The sequence below is a fragment of the Manis pentadactyla genome, chromosome 9 (genome assembly GCF_030020395.1).
Source record: "Manis pentadactyla isolate mManPen7 chromosome 9, mManPen7.hap1, whole genome shotgun sequence".
Lineage (NCBI taxonomy): Eukaryota > Metazoa > Chordata > Mammalia > Pholidota > Manidae > Manis > Manis pentadactyla.
Window position 1 is genome coordinate 53,308,848 of NC_080027.1, and position 22,557 is coordinate 53,331,404.

The 22,557-nt window shown below is 34.5% G+C and overlaps 1 protein-coding gene across 2 annotated transcripts in view; it reads right to left on the reverse strand.

The window, feature by feature from the left end:
* Positions 1-22,557, reverse strand: part of BTBD10 (BTB domain containing 10) — a 74,952-nt gene extending 52,395 nt beyond the window's left edge. The window contains exons 1-2 of one of the 2 annotated variants that reach the window (XM_036918055.2): positions 20,176-22,557; positions 6,407-6,564 (exon numbers count right to left, since the gene is read on the reverse strand). In XM_036918055.2, the coding sequence (XP_036773950.2) occupies positions 6,407-6,507 (101 nt within the window). In that variant the 5' untranslated portion in view covers positions 6,508-6,564; positions 20,176-22,557. Of the gene's footprint in view, positions 1-349; positions 1,563-6,406; positions 6,565-20,175 lie in introns of those variants that run through there. The other variant, XM_036918053.2, reaches the window with a different exon arrangement.

Consider the following 22,557-nt stretch of genomic DNA (forward strand, 5'->3'; position numbering starts at 1 on the left):
TTATTCTCAAATATATAAAAAACATTATTTCAAAATTAATCTTTCCTTAAATATTTATAAAATTCATAGAAAACAATACCAAACATAATGCATTCTCAAGTTACATGAAGATTGTACTAAGACTTTAAATGAAACAAAATCAAATCATGAAACCCATGACAATAAAACACTCCATTTATTTAAAATAATATGCTATTAAACTAATAATCAAGACATTTGTCTTTTACATCCAGAAATGTAAAATGCTCATTATTAAACAAAGGCCAAACATATTTCTCTCAATCCTTCTCATGTTCATTTATGTTTAGAATTATAACCCAGAGATATCATGTAATAAATGAATACACACCTTACTTTAGTATATGCCAAGGTAGACACACAAAAACAAGAAAAAATATTTGAAATCAGAGTAGAAAGGGACTCTGCTTTTTCAAACAATGCAGCACTGAAAGCCGGGTCACCATCCTTGGGCATTACTAGGAAACTTTAGCACATCTGACATTTCCATCATCTTCAAGATTCCTCTGAACAATCAGAAAATTTCCCAGTATCCCCCTACCTCACCTTCCTTTAGCTTTCTTCCATTAGAGACTTCCTTTAGCTTTCCTCCCTCTACTATATAACAATGCTATTGCAGTTATTTCGGCTTTAAATATTCAGAGATACAACCCCCTCTATGCATTAATTCAGTTCATTTTCTCAGACACTGACTCAGCCGTGGGTTGTGCAGCACTGACGTTTCTAACCAAACAGCATCGTGTGAGCTGTGATCGTCCCATTTCTCTCCATCTCTGTGCAGTGATTGGGTATTGTAATTGATAGACAGGCTGAAGAAACTCAGGAGATGAGGGCTTAGTGGAATTTAGATACGCTGCCAAATGCCATCTGTATAGCTAATTCTAGCTCTGCCAGCTTGCCAGGTTTTAGAAAACTAGGATGCAGCTAACTTTTTTTCCTTTCAATATTTTATTCTGTATCCATTCTGGGCAGTAGAGCTTCTCTTTAAAACCAAAGAGAAAATATTATTTTATTGAAGAATAAATCCACTTAAGAATTACTCTTTAAAGCAACCAAACTTTTCCATTTCTAAACTGCTGCTGGGACTGTGGAGTGACTTAAAAAGGATACTGGAAAATTCAATCTTCATGCAGGCTCAGAAGAAACGAGCATGCATACTTCTATGTTGGGAATGAAACCTTGCAGCAAAGTCTGATACTGAATATATGATGCATTTATCTTTAGTAACCTGAGTAGACTGCAGATCTGAGTTTTAAATAGTCATATTCAACCCAATTCAAATATTCAAGAGTTTTTATCATATTGTCAATCTAGCCAATTTAACTTTAGTTATACAGAAAAAGTGCTCTTTTCCTTTTTAAATAGCAAAAACTTCTCTAATTTATAATTTAAAATATACTGTCACAATTCAGGCCAAATACTTCAAATGATATTATCTTTAACCTCTCAGGTAGCTACCACACCCTCTATTACAGGTAGGTATTAACTATACAACCACTGAGAAACAAAGTTCAGTAATTTGTAACTATATGCTTCATTTGTACATAGAAGGATCAGACACCCTTAAGTCCATCCATGACTAGTTAAGCCCTGCCTTGTCTTCTATATCAGTGTTATACATGCCAAATCTACATTAGAAAGAAAGTTCAGAGAAGAAATTGCCTCAAAGTTGTAGTAGATGGAAGAGAAACCGTAAGGCAATGCCCATCGAACCCTCAAACCTCAATGGTAAGCAAATGTGTATAGTAACTATTTTTGTTACTTTGAGAAGTCAATAAACTTTTTAAAATTCATGCCAGTAAGAAAAGATGGGGAGTAAAAATCAAAGGAAAAAGACTGAAAAAAGTAGGCTACTGCAAGACGTGAATAGGACAAACAAAAAACAAATTTAAACAAGACTTTAGATTATCTGCAAACATTGAATCAATAAAGTATGTTTATTTCTTTACTGCTAAAGACTAAATGTTTCTGTTCCTCAAAAACTCGTATGCTGAAATGTATTCCCAAAATGATGGTATTTGGAGGTAAGGAAGTGATTAGATCACGGGCCTATGGCCTCATGAATGGGATTTAATGCCTTAAGAGACCCTTGAGAGATCCCCAGCGCCTTCTAGTATGAGAGGACAAAGCAAAAAGCAGGTTGTCTGAACCAGGAAGTGAGCCCTTAACAGATCCCAAATGTGCATGTGCCTTCTTCTTAGACTTCTCAGCCTCCAGAACCATGTGAAAGAAATTTCTGTTTCTAAGTCACCCAGTCTATGGTATTCTGTTACAGCAGCCTGAACCAACTGAGGCATTCACTTCTGGTAAATTTAAATCCCCAATTCTGTTGAGGTGGCAATGTGCCCACCTGTATTTCTCAGCCTCCGTAATCCACAAATGACTATATGACAGTGAAAATAATTTAAAAGCAAATGCCTCCTGCAAATTTGAGAAATATAATTTCCTGTTATAAATGAAACCCCTTTTCTGTTCTCTCCTTCTCTTCTTCCTCCTTGTCAGGCAGGTGAACCTGATGGCTAGAGCTAAAGTAAGCCACCTTGTGATCATGAGGAAAAGCCAAAAAAATCAGATTTTTAACCCTAACGTCTGTAAGCCACTAAATCTACATCAGGCATTGCCTACCTGTTGACTTTTTGTGTACAAGAAAAACAAACCCCTAACCAGGGTTTAGTCTGGCTTTCTTTTACTGAAACATCCTAAATAAAATACATACGATTCAAAAAAAGGATGAGAGTAGGTAGAAGCATACATGAAACAAAATTGGCCATGAGTTGGTAACCTGAAGCTGGGGGATGAGTACAAGGGGGTCCTATATATATGCATTCTATTTTTATATGTAGTTTAAAAGTACCATAATTTAAAAACTTTTAAATAAAAAGAAACTTGTTTAATAATTAGGAGAAGTGCAAATTGTAGCGCTCCAAAATCTTACAACTACAGACTATTTACTGTTAAAAGAACATAAGGGATGTGAACATTCCCCAGGAATGGGTTGTTTTAATTTGTCTGATTTCTCTCAGACTGTTCAAGTTCAGTTGGACAATATCCACCATATCATAGATAAGTTTTCACAAATGCCTAAGGTGCCTAACTGGTTTTCTTGGTTTCACTGGAGATGGCTGGTAATTACAGGTATGCTTTGGTTATGTAACTATACTCCTATTATGTTAATGTGTGTGCGCAATTTAAGTAGTAGCTTAAAACCTATACATGCTGAAGTTACTCTACAAGAAGATATATCAAAGAAACAATCAATCTTCCCATGTTTTCTTTCGCCTGCTACTTCTATAGCTTTTCTTCTTCCTTCCTAATTACAACCCTTAAATAGAATTCGTGCCCATATCAAATTTACCGAGTATCATAATTCTTCCAAGTGGTAAAGATACCTCAAGACAAATGCTGGGCATAGAAGCCACAGGGCATAAATATGCAAAGAAATAAAAAACTAACCATTTCAAACAATAAGGCTTCTCTCTCACTTACCAACTTTACATTTCCCTGTATGGCCCCTGAAGATGACTGGTTAGCCAGAGACGGGTAAGATTCCTCAAGGGAGGAACAACCTAAGACAGGCACAGTCGCAGGGGGGTCATCAGGTGAGAAATTGGGGATCAACAGAGGTGAGGCTTAGAACCTCACCCCCCCTGTTCTGAGAGAAATCTTCTGCATACGTGGATGTTTTATTGCCCTTGTCTAGCTTGGATTAACACATAGTCTACAGGCACACACCTGATCATCTACATTTGCTCTCTTACAACACTAAACTATGTTTTCTACCTTTATCTTGTATCTACCTACCACTTCAGCATTTTATTAAAAATAATGAGACAAATGTGTTATCCACATATAAATCAAGTATAAAAATCAAATGAGTATTCATATTTGAACTGTTTATAGTTCATAATGCATGAGCAAAACCAAAGGTTTCTGTGATGGCTGCCCTTGTACTGTTCACCATGTAACTTATTCACTATGTAAGAATTTGTTCTCCATGTAAGAACTTGTTTGTTATGCCTCAGAAGATTGGAGACTGACGAAAATTAGGCTTGGGGTGGATTAATGATTGTGCATTGAGCATTGACTCCCCTATACAGAATTTTATTGTTGTTAACAACCATTTGATCAATAAATATGAGAGATGCCCTCACAAAAAAAAAAAAAAATACACACTTCCAATGGTAAAATAATAAGTAACCGGGATGTAATGAATATAGTCAAGATATTGTAACAGCTTGGTATGGTGATAGCTGGTACCTAGAATTGTCATGTATATAAATGTTGAATCACTATGTTATACACCTGAAACTAATGTAATGTAATACTGTGTGTCAACTACCCTTCAATAAAAAAAAAAAAAAAAAAAAGAAACTTGTTTATAAATCCCAGCTCTGCTGTTTACAAGTTGGATGGTCTTGGGCAATTTCATTAACCTCATTTTTCTTCATCTGTCAAATGGGGAACAATAATAGTATTCACAGAGCCCCACCTTCAGATCCAGTCAAAGTGCTCTCCAGAAGGTCCTGGCAGGAATGTCTTCCACCTACCTAAACATCCAAGGATTAGTTCAAATCTCATTTTCACTCACTCAGGCTGATACTGATACCTCCTCTGAACTCTCATTTTACTACAACTCACTACCACAGTTTGGTGGCCTCTTGCCCTCTAATTGTCCCATAGTGATCTTTAAAGCATTCCAACATGGTATTCTGACAAACTTCTGAATGTCTCCTGAACTGAGCACAGTTTCTTAATAATACTTGCTTATAATTTTTAAGTTCTTTCAGTCAATTTACTATTAATTTTAAAAATACCTTTTAAAAGCCCAAACTGTGTGTGTTGTGTATTTTTTTAATATCCCACATTATATGTTCTTAAGTACATAGGAACAAGAGTCCCTAAAAGTAAGCTGTTTTCCCTTGGGAAGATTTGCCAAAAAGCAGGTTAAAATAAGCTCAAAGGATTTCATGGTCTTTCCATTAAAAAAAAAAAGTACTGGTATTTAATTTCTATTTCTCTTTAACATTTTTCACTTAAACAATGAATACTACTGCAGTCTACCTGAAAGAGAACCAAGAACTTACCGATGTTATAGAGATCAAAAGAGTTATATCTGTTATCAAAATGAAATAACAGTGATGAAAAAAGTACTGTTGGTTTTTATAAATGTCCCCAATGTATGTATGTAGCTTTTATAAAGCGAACAACAGCTTATTTTCACCTTGTTACCACTTCATACATAATGTGTATTATACATCAGCAGAAAAATATTAAGAACTAGAAAGAACAGCATGCAATTCACCTGCAAAAATTTATACAACCTAACAGATGTAAATATAGCTCCATACTTAAAGAGATAAAACCAGTATCTCTTTAAATTTCAAAGACAAAATAATTATCCATGTAAGCAAAATGGAGAAAAAGAACTAGGCACTAGTTCAAGGACATACACGTGTGTGCACACAGACACACCAAAACAAAAAACAAAAACAAAAAAACCAATACTCATACTATCAGTGTATACTTATAAGTCAAAAAGGACAACTAACATTTTCATCTTAGTCCTTATCACATTAGAAGCCCACAATAAAGGTAGACATCTTATCAAGGGACTTAAAATTTTTTTAAGTGATCGGTAATATCCCCTGAATAAACACTCATGAAGCACAATATTTTATGAAAACATGCTTACATACCTGTAATATGGAGGGTATGAGCTGCCAGTTAGCCCCTTAAAATAGATCATAAAGTGTTCTAAATAGGTATTCCTCATTAAATCACCCAGCACAAAAGAAAGCTTTAAGAATGCATGTGCTGAAAATTTTTAAAAGAACCTCATTTACGCATCAAACTTTAAGTGACCCAGTAGAGTCATTGCAAAAAGTTTGATTTTCCCATTAGTATTACGATTACAACACAATGTAATTCTCACAGTTAAAAATGTATGGAGGTAAAGTCTGATACAGACCTATAAATTATCATGTATAATCTACATACACAATGTATTTAGAGCCCAAAATAAATTCCTATTAGAGAATTTTAAATATAAACAACTAACCTATCTTGCTATATATTATATTAATCTTATATTAATCTTAGCATTTATTCATGGGGTCAACTATCTTATTTAGATATTTATGTAATTAGTATTATTTAATCTTATTTAGGATTCAAAAATAATCAAAATAAAAATTCAAATAAATCTAAGAAAATTAAAAGGAAAGAAATGGGTCTCTAAAAATTACTTAAGGAGAAATGCAAACATTCATATTTTGTAAACCAGCCCCATCCTCTGACAGGACCTGCCACAACCAAATGCAGTTTGGTTCTTCATAATAATAGATTTTTATCAGAGATTTGATATGTGAAATACATATTTTCTACCTACCTTGAATGTTTACAAAGTTTATGAGGTCTACTATGCAATTTCCGATCCCAGTTCTCTGGATCACTGGAGTTACTGTCAAAAGGATGAGGCCGTCCTGCCATCCCACTTCAAGCTTCCTCACACTACTGCTCTGGGAGCACACATGTAGCACCCATAACCTACATAAAAGAGCAGTGTTGACCTTTAAATCTATTCCATCAAGAATAAAATAGTCACAGAATTTTACATATTTTCTGATATTGTAACATTAAAAAAAATATTTTTAAATAATGATGAATGGAATTATAAAATACAAGATAGACAAAATGCCACAAATCAGACTACAATAAACACCATTAGTCTTTTTAGGTACTTTTCATTTGATTCCTCTATTAAATTTGCTATTCCTATGCAACAGTTTAATAGTGCACTATTTATATTTAGTAAATATACTTAAGTGTCATCTGAGTTCCTCATGGTTCTAAACATCAAAATAGAACCAAAAGGGGCAAAAATAATTCCACAGAATGATTCTTTCAGACAAAATTTCATTTGGAATATATTTCTTAATTACTAAAAGTTAAGAGCAAATAACAATGTTATTTCTTTAACCAATTAAAGACTCTGAATAGAAATTAAATATTTGCTCAAAAATAAAAGTATGTAAGTATCTTGATGCTTCCTTTACAGTGCAATTACCACAAAAATATTTTATCATTATGAGTCATATACTTTATACCTTTATCATGAGAGGCTTATGGCTGTTATTTCTACTACAGTCATGAAATTATAAGAAAACTCACTTTAACAATAGCTTTACAGGATGCCTCACTAAGTACTTCAAATTATATTCACTATCCAATTTATTCTTCACAATCACCTTAGAAGATGGGCATTTTAATCCCCATATAGAGAACAGCAAACATCTCAGAAGTTTATTAACTTTACAAAAGATCAAAATGCTAGTAAATGGCAGGATTATAAAAAACAATGAGAATTTATTAAAGATCATAAAGTCTTGAACTTGAAAAATGCTCTGACTGGAGTATTTTATTTGGAAATAGGTCACATTTCACATTTTACTTTTATAGGCTGCAAACAATAACAAAACAGAAATCAGGCTACACAATTTGAACAGCTATATAAGTTGTACTAGAACCCAGATTTCCTAACACCCCATCCTACATACTTTCTATAAACTATTCCAAGCTGGATTTGATTGATAGATGTGATGGGGAGTTGTACATAAAAGTCAAAGGGACTTTTGGGAATTGGGAAAATACTATACCTTACAGTAGAGTTTTATAAGGTATTCCAGTACACTTCCACAAAAATGCTGAAAACAGACGCATTAAAACTGTGACTCTATCTAGGAGCTCATTAAAAGAAACACTTTTGTTTTAGAGACTGTTTTGCTGTTTTATAATTTTTCCTCAGTTACTTAGTATTTTCTTTCCAAAAACAACTGAAAATCTTATAATAAATGAACATTTTAATATAATAGATATGTAAGTAGATTAATGAGTAAAATGAAAGTGATAGGAAAAGAGAATGCAGAGAATTATACAATTTCTAATTCAAATTCCTAAGCAAATACCACACAATTTATTTGCTGAATGCTGCTAGAGAAGGAAAACTATGTCTTTAAGGATCACAGGATGATTAAGAATCAATCAGATATTAGATGGACATAAAACCACATAATTATTTTGAAAACAAAAAAGATCTCAATCTCATTTGAATTTTTAATTATAAAAATAAATGCATATTTACTAAAAAGGTTTTAAAACTTTCAATTTTATATTATACCTAATAATCTGTACTAAACAGATGAAGAAGAACAAAAGGGTAAGAAAGAACAAATTACAGACAAAGGAGAAAGTCAGATAGAAAAGGTGGCCACAGATCAAGAGAGAGACAAAAGGTAAACAGAATGGCAGGGAAAAATTGATAAGGAGTGAAAAGAAAGATGTAGAAGTTTTGCAGGTTGCATAGAAACATATTTGAGCACCTTCTCCTTAATTTATACATTTCCCAGTAAGCTGTTTCAGGCATTAACATTTCTTTACAAGAGAATTTTCTCTTTTAACTCTTTAATATAAGACACACTGCTGTGGAAATCATGGTGTCCTCTGAGGGAAGAATGATCCTGAACAATGGGAGGCAATGACTAAGAAAACATAACCACAAGGAATGCATAAATTCAGATTCACATTTTGCACCATTTTACAGGGGGTGGCAAGTATCTATGCAGCAGGGAAATACCAGTATGCCCTCCTAATCAATCATATTAATATTAACAAACATGTGAGAGGCTTAAAGATGACAGACAGCATGAGAGGTTAGACAGAAACTTCCTCCCAAAACCACATACAATATGAAAATAAAGCATACCAAGATGCTATTCTGACAAACTTCTGAATGTCTAATCCTGAAAGAGCAACAGGAAAGAAGGCTTTGGGAGACTGCCTACACCTGGGGAAAACAGCAGACCTCAAGGGAAAGGGTAAAGGATCAAAGCCGTGATCTGGTGAGACACAAGCCCTTCCCCCATCCCAGCTCACTGGCGGGAGGAAGAAAAAAAGAGCAGGGGAGGGGTGGAGGCCTAGGACTGCTGAACACCTAGCCCTGGACATCTGCTCTAGGAGCAGGAACCTACATTACATGGTGCTCTGGAAATCACTGGGGTTGGAAAACTAAGACAGGCAGAATACTTGGAGAGACTGAGATTCCAGCCACTTGCATAAAACACATATCCACAACTGGCTGCTCTGGGACAAAAGAAAGGCAGGCAGTCTGAGAGACTTTCTGACAGCGAGAGGGCTGCTAAAGGGTCAAGGATTGCACACAGCTTGCTACTCAGAAGAAAGGACAGGTCGACAAAATTGTCCTGGTGCACTCAGCCCAGAAGGTTGGGAACTTCCAGAAGCTTCAGGCGATCCATCCCCCTGGCTGGCTATGCAGCTAGAGGACTCCCATTGTAATATACAGTGTGTGGCTCCTAACTCCCAGCTGGCCCTGGATCTCAAACTGGCTGCCCCACCATTGTGCTAGGTCAGGCAGAGGATGGCTCCACCTATGGCAACCACAAGCGCAAAGCATAGAGGTTCCTCCCTGTGTGCTCAGCACACTGGCCATTGCAGTGGAGGCAGGCACTGAAGCCGGGAAGCAGGAAACAGCTCTTTCCTCCCAACAGGCACCAACAACATCGCCTACAACCCCTGCCATCATTTCAGGGGCTAAGTGGCTCCAGAGAGTAGAGCTTCTGGGCACTAGAGGGTGCCATATATAAATATGAAATGTCAAAGGTACCTGGTTCAACCCCAAATCCCACAAACACCAGAAAGGGGGCCAAGTGAAACTGAACTCATCAATCTTCCTGAAAGAGATTTCAAAATAAATAATAAAGATGCTCATGGAGGTACAGAAAAATATTCAAGAACTCAAGGAAGAATTCAGGAATGTGATTCAGTCATTAAAGAATACATTATTTGAGATGAAACATACAATGGAGGGATTTAAAAGGAGATTAGATGAAGTAGAGGAGACAGTAAGTGAAATAAAAATTAGAGAAGTAGAATACAAAGAAGCAGAAGCACAAAGAGAAAAAAGGAATGGAAGAATATTGAGAGAACTGTGTGACCAATGCAAATGGAACAATATTTGCATTATAGGAGTACCAGAAGAAGAAGAGAGAGAAAAAGGGATACAAGGTGTCTTTGGGGAGGTAATTGCTGAAAACTTCCCTAATCTGGGAAAGGAGATTGTCTCTCAGGCCATGGAAGTGCACAGATCTCCCAACACAGGAGACGCAAGGAAGACAACACCAGGACATATAATGATTAAAATAGCAAAGATCAAGGATACGGAAAGAGTATTAAAAGCAGCCAGAGAGAGAAAAAAGATCACATACAAAAGAAAACCCATCAGACTATCAACACACTTCTCAACAGAAATCTTACAGTGCAGAAGACAGTGGCATTACATATTTCATGAAATAAAGCAGAAGGGCCTCAAACCAAGAATACTCTACCTGACAATTTTATCATATATATTTGAAGGAGGGATTAAACAATTTCCAGATAATCAAAAGCTGAGAGATTTTACTTTCCACAAACTGTCTCTACAGTGTATTTTGGAGGGAATGTTATAGATGGAAGTGTTCCTAAGGCTAAATACCTGTAAACAGAGGAAATAAAATGACAGTAAAGAAAACAGACCAATTAATTACTAAGTACATACAAATTCAAATCAACGACCCCCAAAATGAGTCAAGAGATAGAAAAAGAGTACAGAATATGATACCTAATATTAAAGAATGGAGGAGGAAGAAAAAGGAGGAAAAAAAAAAAGAACCTTTAGATTTGTAATAGCATACTAAGTGAGTTAAGTTAAACTGTTAAATAGTAAGGAAGTTACCCTTGAACCTTTGGTAACCACAAATCTAAAATATGCAGTGGCAATAAGTACATACCTATCAATAATCACCCTAAAAGTAAATGGTCTGAATGCACCAATTAAAAGACATAGAGTCACAGAATGGATTTTAAAAAATGGATATGATGCATACAAGAGACTCATTTTAAACGCAAAGACATAGAAAGACTAAAAGTGAAAGGATGGAAAAGGATATTTCAGGCAACCAATAGGGAGAAAAAACAAGGAGTTGCAGTACTTGTATCAAACAAAATAGACTTCAAAACAAAGAAAGAAACAAGAGACAAGGAAGGACATTACATAATGATAAAGGGGTCAGTCCAAGAAGAGGATGTAACCATTATAAACATCTATGCACCCAACACAGGAGCACCTATATATGTGAAACAAATATTAACCGAATTAAAAGGGGAAATAGAATGCAATGCATTCATTTTAGGAGACGTCAACACACCACTCACTCCAAAGGACAGATCAACCAGATGGAAAATAAGTAAGGTGACAGAGGTACTGAACAACACATAAGAACAGATAGACCTAACAGACAGCTACAGAACACTCCACCCAAAAGCAGCAGGATACACATTCTCCTCAAGTGCACATGGAACATTTTCAAGAATAGATCATATACTAGAACACAAAAAGAGCCTTGGTAAATTCAAAAAGATCGAAATTGTACCAACTAGTCTCAGACCACAAAGGTATGAAACTAAAAATAAATTACACAAGGAAAACAAAAAAGACCACAAACACACGGAGGCTTAACAACATGCTCCTAAATAATCAATGGATCAGTGACCAAATTAAAACAGAGATCAAGCAATATATGGAGACAAATGACAACAATAAATCAACACTGCAAAATCTGTGGGACACAGTGAAGGCTGTGCTAAGAAGGAAGTATACTGCAATTCAGGCTTACCTCAGGAAAGAAGAACGATCCCATATGAATAGTCTATACTAACAATTAATGAAACTAGAAAAAAAAGAACAAATGAGGCCCAAACTCTGTAGAAGGAGGGACATAACAAAGATTAGAGCAGAAATAAATAAGATTAGGAAGAATAAAACAATAGAAAGAATCAATGAAAGCACGAGCTGGTTCTTCGAGAAAATAAACAAAATAGATAAACCCCTAGTCAGACTTATCATGAAAAAGTCTGCATACATGAACAGAATCAGAAATGAGAAAGGAAAAATCATTACAGACACCACAGAAATACAAAGAATTATTAGAGAATACTATGAAAATTTATATGCCAAGAAACTTGATAACCTAGAAGAAATGGACAACTTTCTAGAAAAATACAACCTTCCAAGTCTGACCAAGGAAGAAACAGAAAATCTGAACATACCAATTACCAGCAATGAAATTGAACTGGTAATCAAAACACTACCTAAGAACAAAACGCCTGTACCTGATGGCTTCACTGCTGAATTTTATCAAACATTTAGTGAAGACCTAATACCCTTCATAAGAAAATGATTAAACTTACGCTAGGTTTGATCAAGAGTGGAATGTCATGGTAAGATATGACAGGACAAGCAGTATGAGCTAAGCACAGTAAACTGACAGAAACTTATCAGCAAGGCCTGTAGTTCAGATTCCTCTCTGTGCCACCTTAGGAACTAAGGATGCTCCTTTCTTCTGTGTATATGGAGGACACTTTTCATGAGGGTTTTAAGACATGCTTCAGAGGCAGGTCAGAATTCCTTCTTGCACATAGAGGCAGGTCAGAATTCCTTCTTGCACATGCCTTTCTCAAATTCCTTCAGCTTAAAAAATTCGCTATACTAAGGTGCCATATTTTGGGGTAGCACATGCTGAACCCCAGCATTATACACAGGGAGAATATGTTTCTGCCACATGTCCCCCATTAAATTCTAAGCTCTTTGATGGCAAAACAAGATATGATTCATATTTGTGTTCTCACAGCTTAGTGCAGCTTGTATGTAAGCTTTTGCAAAAAGTTTTAATTAAATTAAAATGAAAGAAACTGAAGGACATTTCACTTAACCCAATCCAGTAGGGAAGAGGAAACACAGATTATGAAGATTAATACTCAATTGCTTGCCTTAAAAAAGAATAGTATTCCATCATTTAAAACATACCCATGCCTTAGTTATGGTAAAGAGCACCTATCATGTGAATGTCACCCTCAAACAAGCAAAAATTATAACAATTCAATTTCTAACACCAATACTTGATCTCAGGAAATATGCATTAAGAAAGTGAGATGAAAGGGTGGAAGTATAACAAATATCCCTGGAACCCTTTTAAAGACATTATCAAATGACCTCTAAGTTTCCCCAAAATATCCCTCAAAGCTGCCCTGTCTAAATCTCACAGAAACCATGTCAAATACCAAGGCTTGCCCTTTTCCGATTTGCTTTTATCTGAACTAAACTTTATGCAACTAGTTCCATGATTCTAAACTCACTTGATTTATGCTTTCATTCAACATCTACTCATTGAGTATTTAGCAACTTTTCAGACATTTTGCTACCTGCTAGGGATACTCTAACAGATTTAATAAAATTGCATGGAATTTCCATTAAAAGTAGGCTATTTTGTCTATTTAAAGCGCCTCCTTATCTATCCACCAAAATATAAGACTTCCAGAGTCAACTTACATTCAGCCCTTGATCTTCCAGTGGTATCCTGGAAATACAGCCTTTGAGTTAACTGCCTTATCACTTTTATAAAATTTCTTTTCAAATTTTGCTGACTTCTTATTCAAGGCATTAACACTTCAAGAAATATTTATTTTTTCCCCATCTTAAACAGCTCAATAAATGTCTGACAATCTTCCTACAGCTTGAGCATTTTCTGAGTGCCTCCATTATATGATTAACATTGTAAAGAACAAGATGCTGTTTAAAGTCTTAATACACATTAAAAGGTCTACGATTTTAATAGTCTAAAAATCTTAATATTTTTTTATCTATGCATATGTCCCTATTTTTCCTTTTCTTCTGTGACTAAATAGTATTTATCTTCAAAACTGGGAACATCTTAGTTGGAGCAAATCACCCTAACATAAAATTTAATATAAGAAAATCTCCAGTAAGCTGATAAAGTGCCTAAATCAAAGATTTTATTCAACTCCTAAAAACCAGCACCCTTTAAACAAAGTCAGACCTTTAAACAATGTTTTCTTTTTTTCCTTTTTGAGTTTTTTTCAGTAAGTTAAAACTTTTTTTCACATAATCTTCATTATGTTGTGCCACTTTGACCCATTCCTTATTTCCATTACTTTCCATTTCTTTCAGTTTTTTGCTTTTTTATCTGCAGTCAACTCAATAGGCTAGAAAAGGTCCTAAGTATGATTCAAGTTCTAAAAGGCAGTACTGCCCAACAGAACTTTGTGTGATAATAGAAATGTTTTATGTCTGTGCTGTCTAAAAAGTAGCCACTAGCCACATGTAGCTATTAAGCACTTGAAATGTACTACAACTGAGGAAACACATTTTTAATTTTCTATTTTAATTAATTTGAATAGCCACATGTGGCCAGTAACTATATATGCCAGCACAGTTTAATGCAGAATATCAGAATTTTCTCCACCAAAAAAAGTTGTTTTCCTCCAAGTGCTTCACTTTAAGGAACCTAAATCTAAAGAATAAGATCTTCATGTATTAATATGAACTATTATTCAAGATACACTGTTAGGTAAGGGGAAAAAACAAGTACAAAACAAGCAGTATACAGCTTGCTACCTTTTTGTGAATAAATCAAATCAACATATACACACATACATAAATACAAATATACGTATATTTGTTTATTTTTGCGAAAGAACTCTACAAGGATATATTAAACACTAGTGGAAATGGTTACCTATGGGGCACTGAAGGAATGGGGTGAAAGTAATATGGATGTAAGCAAGACTTTTGAATATTTTTTATATAGTTTTGCTATTTGAACCATGTAATAATTTATATATTATAAATAACTAAATAAAAGGTCTACTACTTCTAAATCGCACCATTTTATGGTTCTTTGCTTTGTTTAAATAAAGGAAATAGTAGATGTACACTATATATATATATATGTAACAATAGTTAGTAGCAATGAAAAGGCTTCCCATGTCACCTTAATTTATTTTTTAACTGAAGCATAGTTAATATATAGTATTATATTGGTTTCAAGTATACAACATAGTGATTCAACAGTTTCTACATTTAAAAATCCTCATCTCAACTAGTGTAGTTATTATCTGTCAACATAGGAAGATGTTACAGAATCATTGGCTATATTTTCCATGCTGTACTACCATCCTGTGAACAACTTTTATTATGATTGAGAATTTTAGTGCACCTTTATCTCCCTCACCTACCCCACCTCCCCACCCCAACACCTCCCCCATGGTAAACACCAGTCACTTCTTAGTGTCTATGAGTCTACTGGTATTTTTTTCATTCTGTTTTGTTTTTAGATTCCACAAGTAAATTAAATCATACGGTATTAGTCTTTCTCTGCCTAACTTATTTCACTTGGCATAATACCCTCTAGGTCCATCCACCTCACAAATGGCAGGATTTCTTTTTCATGGCTGAATACTATTCTACTGTGTATCTACACCACATCTTTATCCATTCATTTACTGGTTGACACTCTGGTTGCTTCCATATCTTGGCTTTTGAAAATAATGCAGCAATAAACAGGGGTGCACGTAGCTTTTCAAATCAGAGATTTCTTTTTCTTCAAGTAAATTCCTAGAAGTGGGGTTACTGGGTCATATGGTATTTCTATTTTTAGTTTTTTGAGAAACATCCATAGTGCTTTCTGTAGTGGCTATACCTATTTACATTCCCACCAACAGTATAGATGGGTCCCCTTCCCTCCACATCCTCGCCAACACTTGTTATTTCTTATCTTTTGGATAGTGGCCATTCTAACTGTTTTGGGTTGATACCTCATTATGGTTTCACTTGCATATCCCTGATGATTAACGATGTGGAGCATTTTTTCATATGCCTGTTGGCCATCTGTATTTCTTCTTTGGAAAAATGTCTATTTAGGTCCTCTGCCCATTTTTAAGTCAGGTTATTTGGGGGTTTTTGGTGTTGAGTCGTAGGAGTTCTTTACGTATTTTGGATGTTAACAAATTGATTCATTTCTTATTAAATACCTTCATCTGAAATAGTAAGTAATGACCAATACATATCAGAATGGGTTCCTGAAGAGTAAAGTCAAGCTCTCTTCCTGTGGTAAGGTTATCAAACAAGTAGCAGATTAGAGATATACCTAAGCACCAAGTGAACTAGAGCAAACTATTCAGTGAGATTTTTTCAAGCAGGATGGGAGCACAGGGGCCAGATGCTAGCATCTAATTCAGGAAGCCTTTGTTAAGCTGACTTTTCATGTACATTATCTATGTTAACCCACATACCAATCCTACAAGATAAGAGGTGTCTTAAAATTTTGAGAAACTGGTTTAAAGGTATGTTATTTGCCTAATGTCATGTAGCTAATAAATAAGCTAGTACTCAGGTACACATCTCTATAATTAAATTCAGTAATTTTTCCACCTTACTATATTGTCTCTCACATTTAATATACAACCCACTAAAATGCTATACCTAGAAAATAGGAAGTGTCAGTTGTAGCTTTTCAAATCACCAAGAGATAACTAGCTAGGTGACAGATTCAAGATCAGATAAACAGGTTCTAAAAATTAATTGGTTAACTATTTGAGAAGATCCTTTCCTTCCTCACATTTTATCCCTCCGAAATTACACATTAAGAAAAATTCAAAGAACATAAAACCATAAAATATAAAGAAAATACAAGTGAATATTTATCTGACTCTCAAAGTAAAAAAGAATTGCTAAACCTCAAAGAAAAACACCATGAAGGCGAAGACAGCTAGAATAAGAAACAGGAATGTGCTAACATTCTCAACTAAGATGAGTAAAAACTTCATGAGGAATCAGAATTAGGACTGCAGACCAGCTTTCAGAAAGCATAGATTAGACTACATAAAAATTCAAATAAAAAAAAGACAAAAAACTCTAACATTTTTTACAACTATTAAAATCTTAGATAAGATACATTTATTAAATCCATATTTAAAAATCTGAACACTATGATGGAAAAGTGAACAAAGCTCATAAAATTTATAGCAATTTACAAAAATACTAGTGCCCAAAAGAGGGGAAAAGAAGAAATATTCAACCTCATTAGTAACGTAAAAAACCCATGTTAAATCTGAGATGTTTAACATATCAAATTGTTACGAAGAATTGTTGGTTTGTTTGTTTTAATGATAACCAGTGATGGCTGAAGTATAGGGAAAATGGCTACTCAAGCTTTTGGGAGTTTTATAATATAAATTATAGAACTTGGACAACATTCTACACCTTAACCCAGAGCCCTTATTTTTAAAATTTTAGCCTAAGAAATATGTCTATCAAAGCATTTACAGTGAAAGGAAGAGGGAGAAGGAGGTAGGGAAGGGAAGATGGATGGCATGCTTATTTTTAAATCTAGTTATGTACCTGTTAATTCATTCAAATTTTCTTTTAATTTCTCAAAACAAAAATTATAAGTTATTACATACAAAGTGATTTCAATTGCATTTGTGCATGTGTTTGCGATTGGAAGTAATTATCATAGGTAATGGGATTATAATGCCATTTTCTTCTTCGCTGTTTGCTAAATGTTCCAAATTGAGTGCAGTGCGTTACACTTTTATGATGATCAGAAATTACTTCAAAAAATTTACTTTTATAAGTAATCTTTCAAAGTATACATTGTAAAACAATTTCAAAGCTAGCAAGTTTTCAAAGTTACTATTAAAACCATTCACAAAGGAAACAAAGACATCAAGATGTCATACCACTTTTCTTCTAAAATATGACTTTCCCCTTCTTAGTGTGTTTTGAGTTCAACTTGAACAGTTACACATATATATGTCTATAAATAATGTAAATATACTGTTACACAAGAACTATATATACACTACATAAATACAAAATGGAAATGAAAATAGAGTAAAAAAAAAATATTAATGTTAGTTCTATTATTTTCGATGCATTTCTAGGAGTACATGCAACCCAATAGGGAAATCACTGGAATAAACCACTCAGAATCAGGGGGCTGGGAGACTGGTATTCTAGTCTCAGCTTTCCCACTACCAGCCAATGACTTTTATCAAATCAATTAAGGGGGCTTAGACTGCACATCAGTTTTCTCTCCCCAAAATTAGAGTATCAATAATTTTAAAGTATTTTAAGTATTTATAATTCCACTAGTCTCTAATAACTAAGTATTCTCTTTTAAAAGAGAAACTCAGGCAATTTGGAATATTCAACAAGAAGAAAATAATAGTTTCCCACAGTTACCCATGTTATAGGAACTTCTTTAAAAAACTCTAACAAATGAAGAGCCAAAAGGACAGAGCAGATTGTGTTGTATGCTCTCTAGATGTGAGAAAAATCAAACTCAATCCTGCATTGTATAAAGCAAACTGTCCTAAAGGAAATAATTACCTTTAAAAGAATTCAGCACTATTTGTCAGACCATCCAAGAGTAAGAAAATTATAAAAACACTTTACATAATTTTGCTTCTAAGATTCTTCCTAAAGTGAGCTTTAAAATTTATTTTTAAGCTGACATTTAATGTAGTCTACAAATAGAAGACTCAAGTTAATTTTCTACTCATCTATTAGCAATGACAGTCAAAGATCTTAAAGGGAAATAATCCAAATTAAAAAAATAAAAAGGTTTTATTTCTTAAAAGTAGATAACAGTACCCCAATAGATGATTTTTTAAATGCCACATCATCTCTCTCTCCAATATATTCTCCCTTTCAGTTTCTCTACTATTCCACCTGGCATTCAAATTACATAGAATCTATGCTATCAGTCAATGGATGCCAACATAAAAAGCAAGAAAAAGAGCTTCCTGTTGTTCAGTGTTGACTAGAATAAAGCAAAAGAAAAAAATCTCTGTAATTTGCAGTGGAAGAGCCCCATTGGCAAGGTTGTAAGTAGCCATTTTTAATTTGTTCCTTCCAAATGAGACAAGTAGATATGAATGTAAATTTACCTGATGGATGTTTTCCAAGATCACTGACAACTGCGCTATTTTCTGAACATAAAGAATAAAGTGCTAACCAGTTACATTCACTTTACTATTTAAGAAACACCTTGATATATTTTATTTTATTACATTCTTAAACTCCTGACAATAAATAGTATTCTCTCCATTTTTCATGTGAGGAAACAACGGCTTAGAGAGGTTAAGTAACTTTTATGTGATCCTAAATAAAGTATTCCAAGCAGAAAAGTATGATTACAATTTTGACCTTAGAAAAGTGTTATTCATAGTTTCTAATCAAGTATTTCAGTGAGTGATACACTGTGACAGACTCACCCCCAACTAAATACTAAATGTTAATTGCAGTTTTTGACCAAAAGTACTAGATAGACATTCATTTCAACTACAAAGACAAAAATAAGTACTATGTAATCAGATATCTTACATTTTTAAACAGAATAATATAATTAAACTATTAAGGATAAAGATGCTTTTATTGGCAAAGAAACCTTTTAGTATCTTACTAATCTTCAGAAATCTACATATTCCATATAAAATCTTTCCTCTTATATGTTCAAGTTTCTACTATTTCAAGTTCTCAGCTTATTGTATTTCCACTGCCTATAACTTACACTTAGCAACCTCTTAATCCTCTCCCAGAGAGTATCTCTGAATTATATTGCTTACCTTCTATCTCTTAGTTCTAAATTGCAACCTGCTTAACAAGGTAGGCCTCAATTTCAAATACCAAAGTAAACCAGAGCAAGCCATTATAGGGGAAATGCAGTATTACTTGAATTCCAATAAATATTATATACAAGAGGAGAAAAAAATTTTAGACAGTTCTTCCTCCATTAATAAACATCTATGACTCTCTCTTCCTCCATTACTGTGGGTTCATATCCAACAAAGAAACAAAGTACAGCTGACCCTTGAACAACGCAGTGGTTAGGGGCGCTAACCCCTGGCACAGTGGAAAATCTGCATACAACTTTTGACCCCCCAAAAACTTCCCTACTAATAGCCTACTGTTGACCAGAAGCCTTAACTGATAAAACAGTCAATTAATACACATTTTGTATGGTATATTTTTATTATGTATTCTTATAATAAACCAGTGAGAAAAAAGTTGTCACAGATCTCCAAAATACTTTCCAATATATTTATTGAAAGTAAATCCATCTATAAGTGGACCCTCCCAATTCAAACCTGTGTTGTTCAAGGGTCAAGTATAAAGAAGTCAGACAGATGAAGATAAAAATATAGCTGAAACCAGTGGCTTATTACTTCAAGTGTAAATGAAACTCAGAACTATAGACGTTCCATTTCCTTCTCCCTCATAAGGTCCAGCCTGCTTAGATAAACCTACCAGACAAAGTAGAGAATGTATGTCCTAAGAAATAGGAGCTACAAAAATAGAACCAAAAGGCACTGAGCAAAAGCATACTCAATCCCTTCTCCTACCCTCACCTCATCCTCCTTACTCCAATCAAAGACCCACACTTTGCCCTCTATATGCCTATGGTCCACTTCTTTCTTAGATCTGACTTCTAAAGTTCCATTTTACACAGTCCAACTAAGTCTGAATGTGATTATGTGATTAAAGTACTTCATACTAATAGTAAATGTGGTTTAATCCACAGGATTCACTTCTACAAATATCATTAAGCTCTACCATATATGAGGTACTGGGTTTAATCAATCAAAATATCTATCTTCTTATGATAAAAACCACTTAATTAAAATCAATCTTTTAATGGACGGTGTAAGCAAGAGGCACATGAATGTCTGCTACACATCACATTTTCCCTATCGATTTCTTTCCATCCTAAAGCTCCATCTTCCAGGGAATAAAATCCAAGGAATCAATATTGCTTCTAGTGAAAGTCAATGACTGGGAAGACAATGTGGGATGGTACAGCAAACAGTAAACATTCACACCCATAGATGAGATGTAGAGGGTCTCCTGGATTTAATTTTACATATAAATTCCAAGTACAATAAAGGGCTTCTCAATAGATAGATTTCCTTACAAGATAACCTATAGATCAGCTTTGCTTAGGACCATGAGTTACTAAACCATAAATACTGAGAGGTTTTTTTCCTTCAGTTATTTCCACAGTTAAAATGTTAGTAAGTACCAGTTCAATTTGCCCTTCTGTATTTAAAAGCTATTAAACTTATCTACTATATTCATTAAAGTTGGTATTTTTCCCAAGTCCTCCTAGGTTTGAAATTCTGAACTATCGGCAAAATTGCTTTAAGTCTTTTTTTCCCAGTCATAAAATTTATTCCTTCTGAGCTGTAACAAAGGTCCAAAACTGGAGAGCAAGCTACAACTACTGACAGGATTAGGTTTGGTTGGGCCACATGAAGTTATTTTTAATTGCCTTAATTATTTGTCAGTATTTTAAAAAATCAAGAGACAGCAATCAAAATTCTAGATTTCCTATGTTCTCTCAGAAGGTTGAAGACTGGGCCCATAATCATGTATGGCACTAATCAGGTGGACCTGAGAACTAGATGTCCCTCTCAGATGAGACATAAACTCTCTAGTGCATTTCATTCTTTTCCATTTTCAACTGCCTAGTACCTGAAGTCATGTGAGCATGCTATTCATAACCTATTCCTTTGAAAGGTGCCTAATATTTTCCACCTCCGTACTTCACTAAATCACCTAAATATAAAAAGCCACAAAGCAAACCTTACTGGTTTCATAATTCAGAATTAGTTTCAAACTTCATAATTAATAAATTATCACAAGGCTTAGAAGAACAGGTGAGAAAGAAAAAAATTCAGACTTGTGGAAGGTGACATAAAGAAGGTAAAAAGCCCACTGAAAGCTTTTTGAGAGAAAAAAAGGGTGAAAGAACTCAAAAACACTGCTGAGATGTTGAATGCTTTCCAGATTGAACACTGTTAAATGGTTCCCTACCACACTCCATTCTTCAGAATCTCCCTTCCCACTTTTTTATATGTAACAATGGCAGTTAGGTCATAAACTCTGAGAAATGTTAGAGAAATACATGAAATACATTTACACCTACAAAAATAATTACCCTCAAACACTTTTTTGTAACGGTCTTAATTCACCATCAAATCCTTTCCCAAGTGTTTTTTACTGCTTTCCACTTTATATTCAAATGACAACTGCGGTTTTCATTTACAAGGCTTGGCCTTCAGTCCTGGATGGGCTCTTTAGTACACAAACTTTTTTGGCCCTTATGGCTACATTTCTTATTGTATCTCTTATCCCAATTTCTACTGTCTATTTCATTCAAAATTTACCCCTAATCTCCTCTCTAAAAAGTCTTGATCAAATCTGGGGGGGGTGAAGGGTGTACCCAATTGTCCAAATAAAATTAATATACTCTGCTGCTTCACTGAGACTGTGCCTTTAGAGAAAAAGCATAAAGGTTCTTAAAGATGAAAAAAATGCACAAAGTGACAAGCAAGTGAGGTTGTATCTTTAGCATATCCGGACTAATGACTTGTCATGGACTCAAAACAAGGAGAAAAGAGAAGTAGAAAATCTGTGAAGTCCAAGGATGGTCACATTGTTCCCGCACTAACAAATTACTAAGCGATGTCTCCCCTCCCTGCACCCCATTCCCGAGGAAAAAGGGTGTGAGTAGACTTGTACATGAAGAAAAAAATAAAAAGCTTCTCTGTACAAGGTTTGGGAAA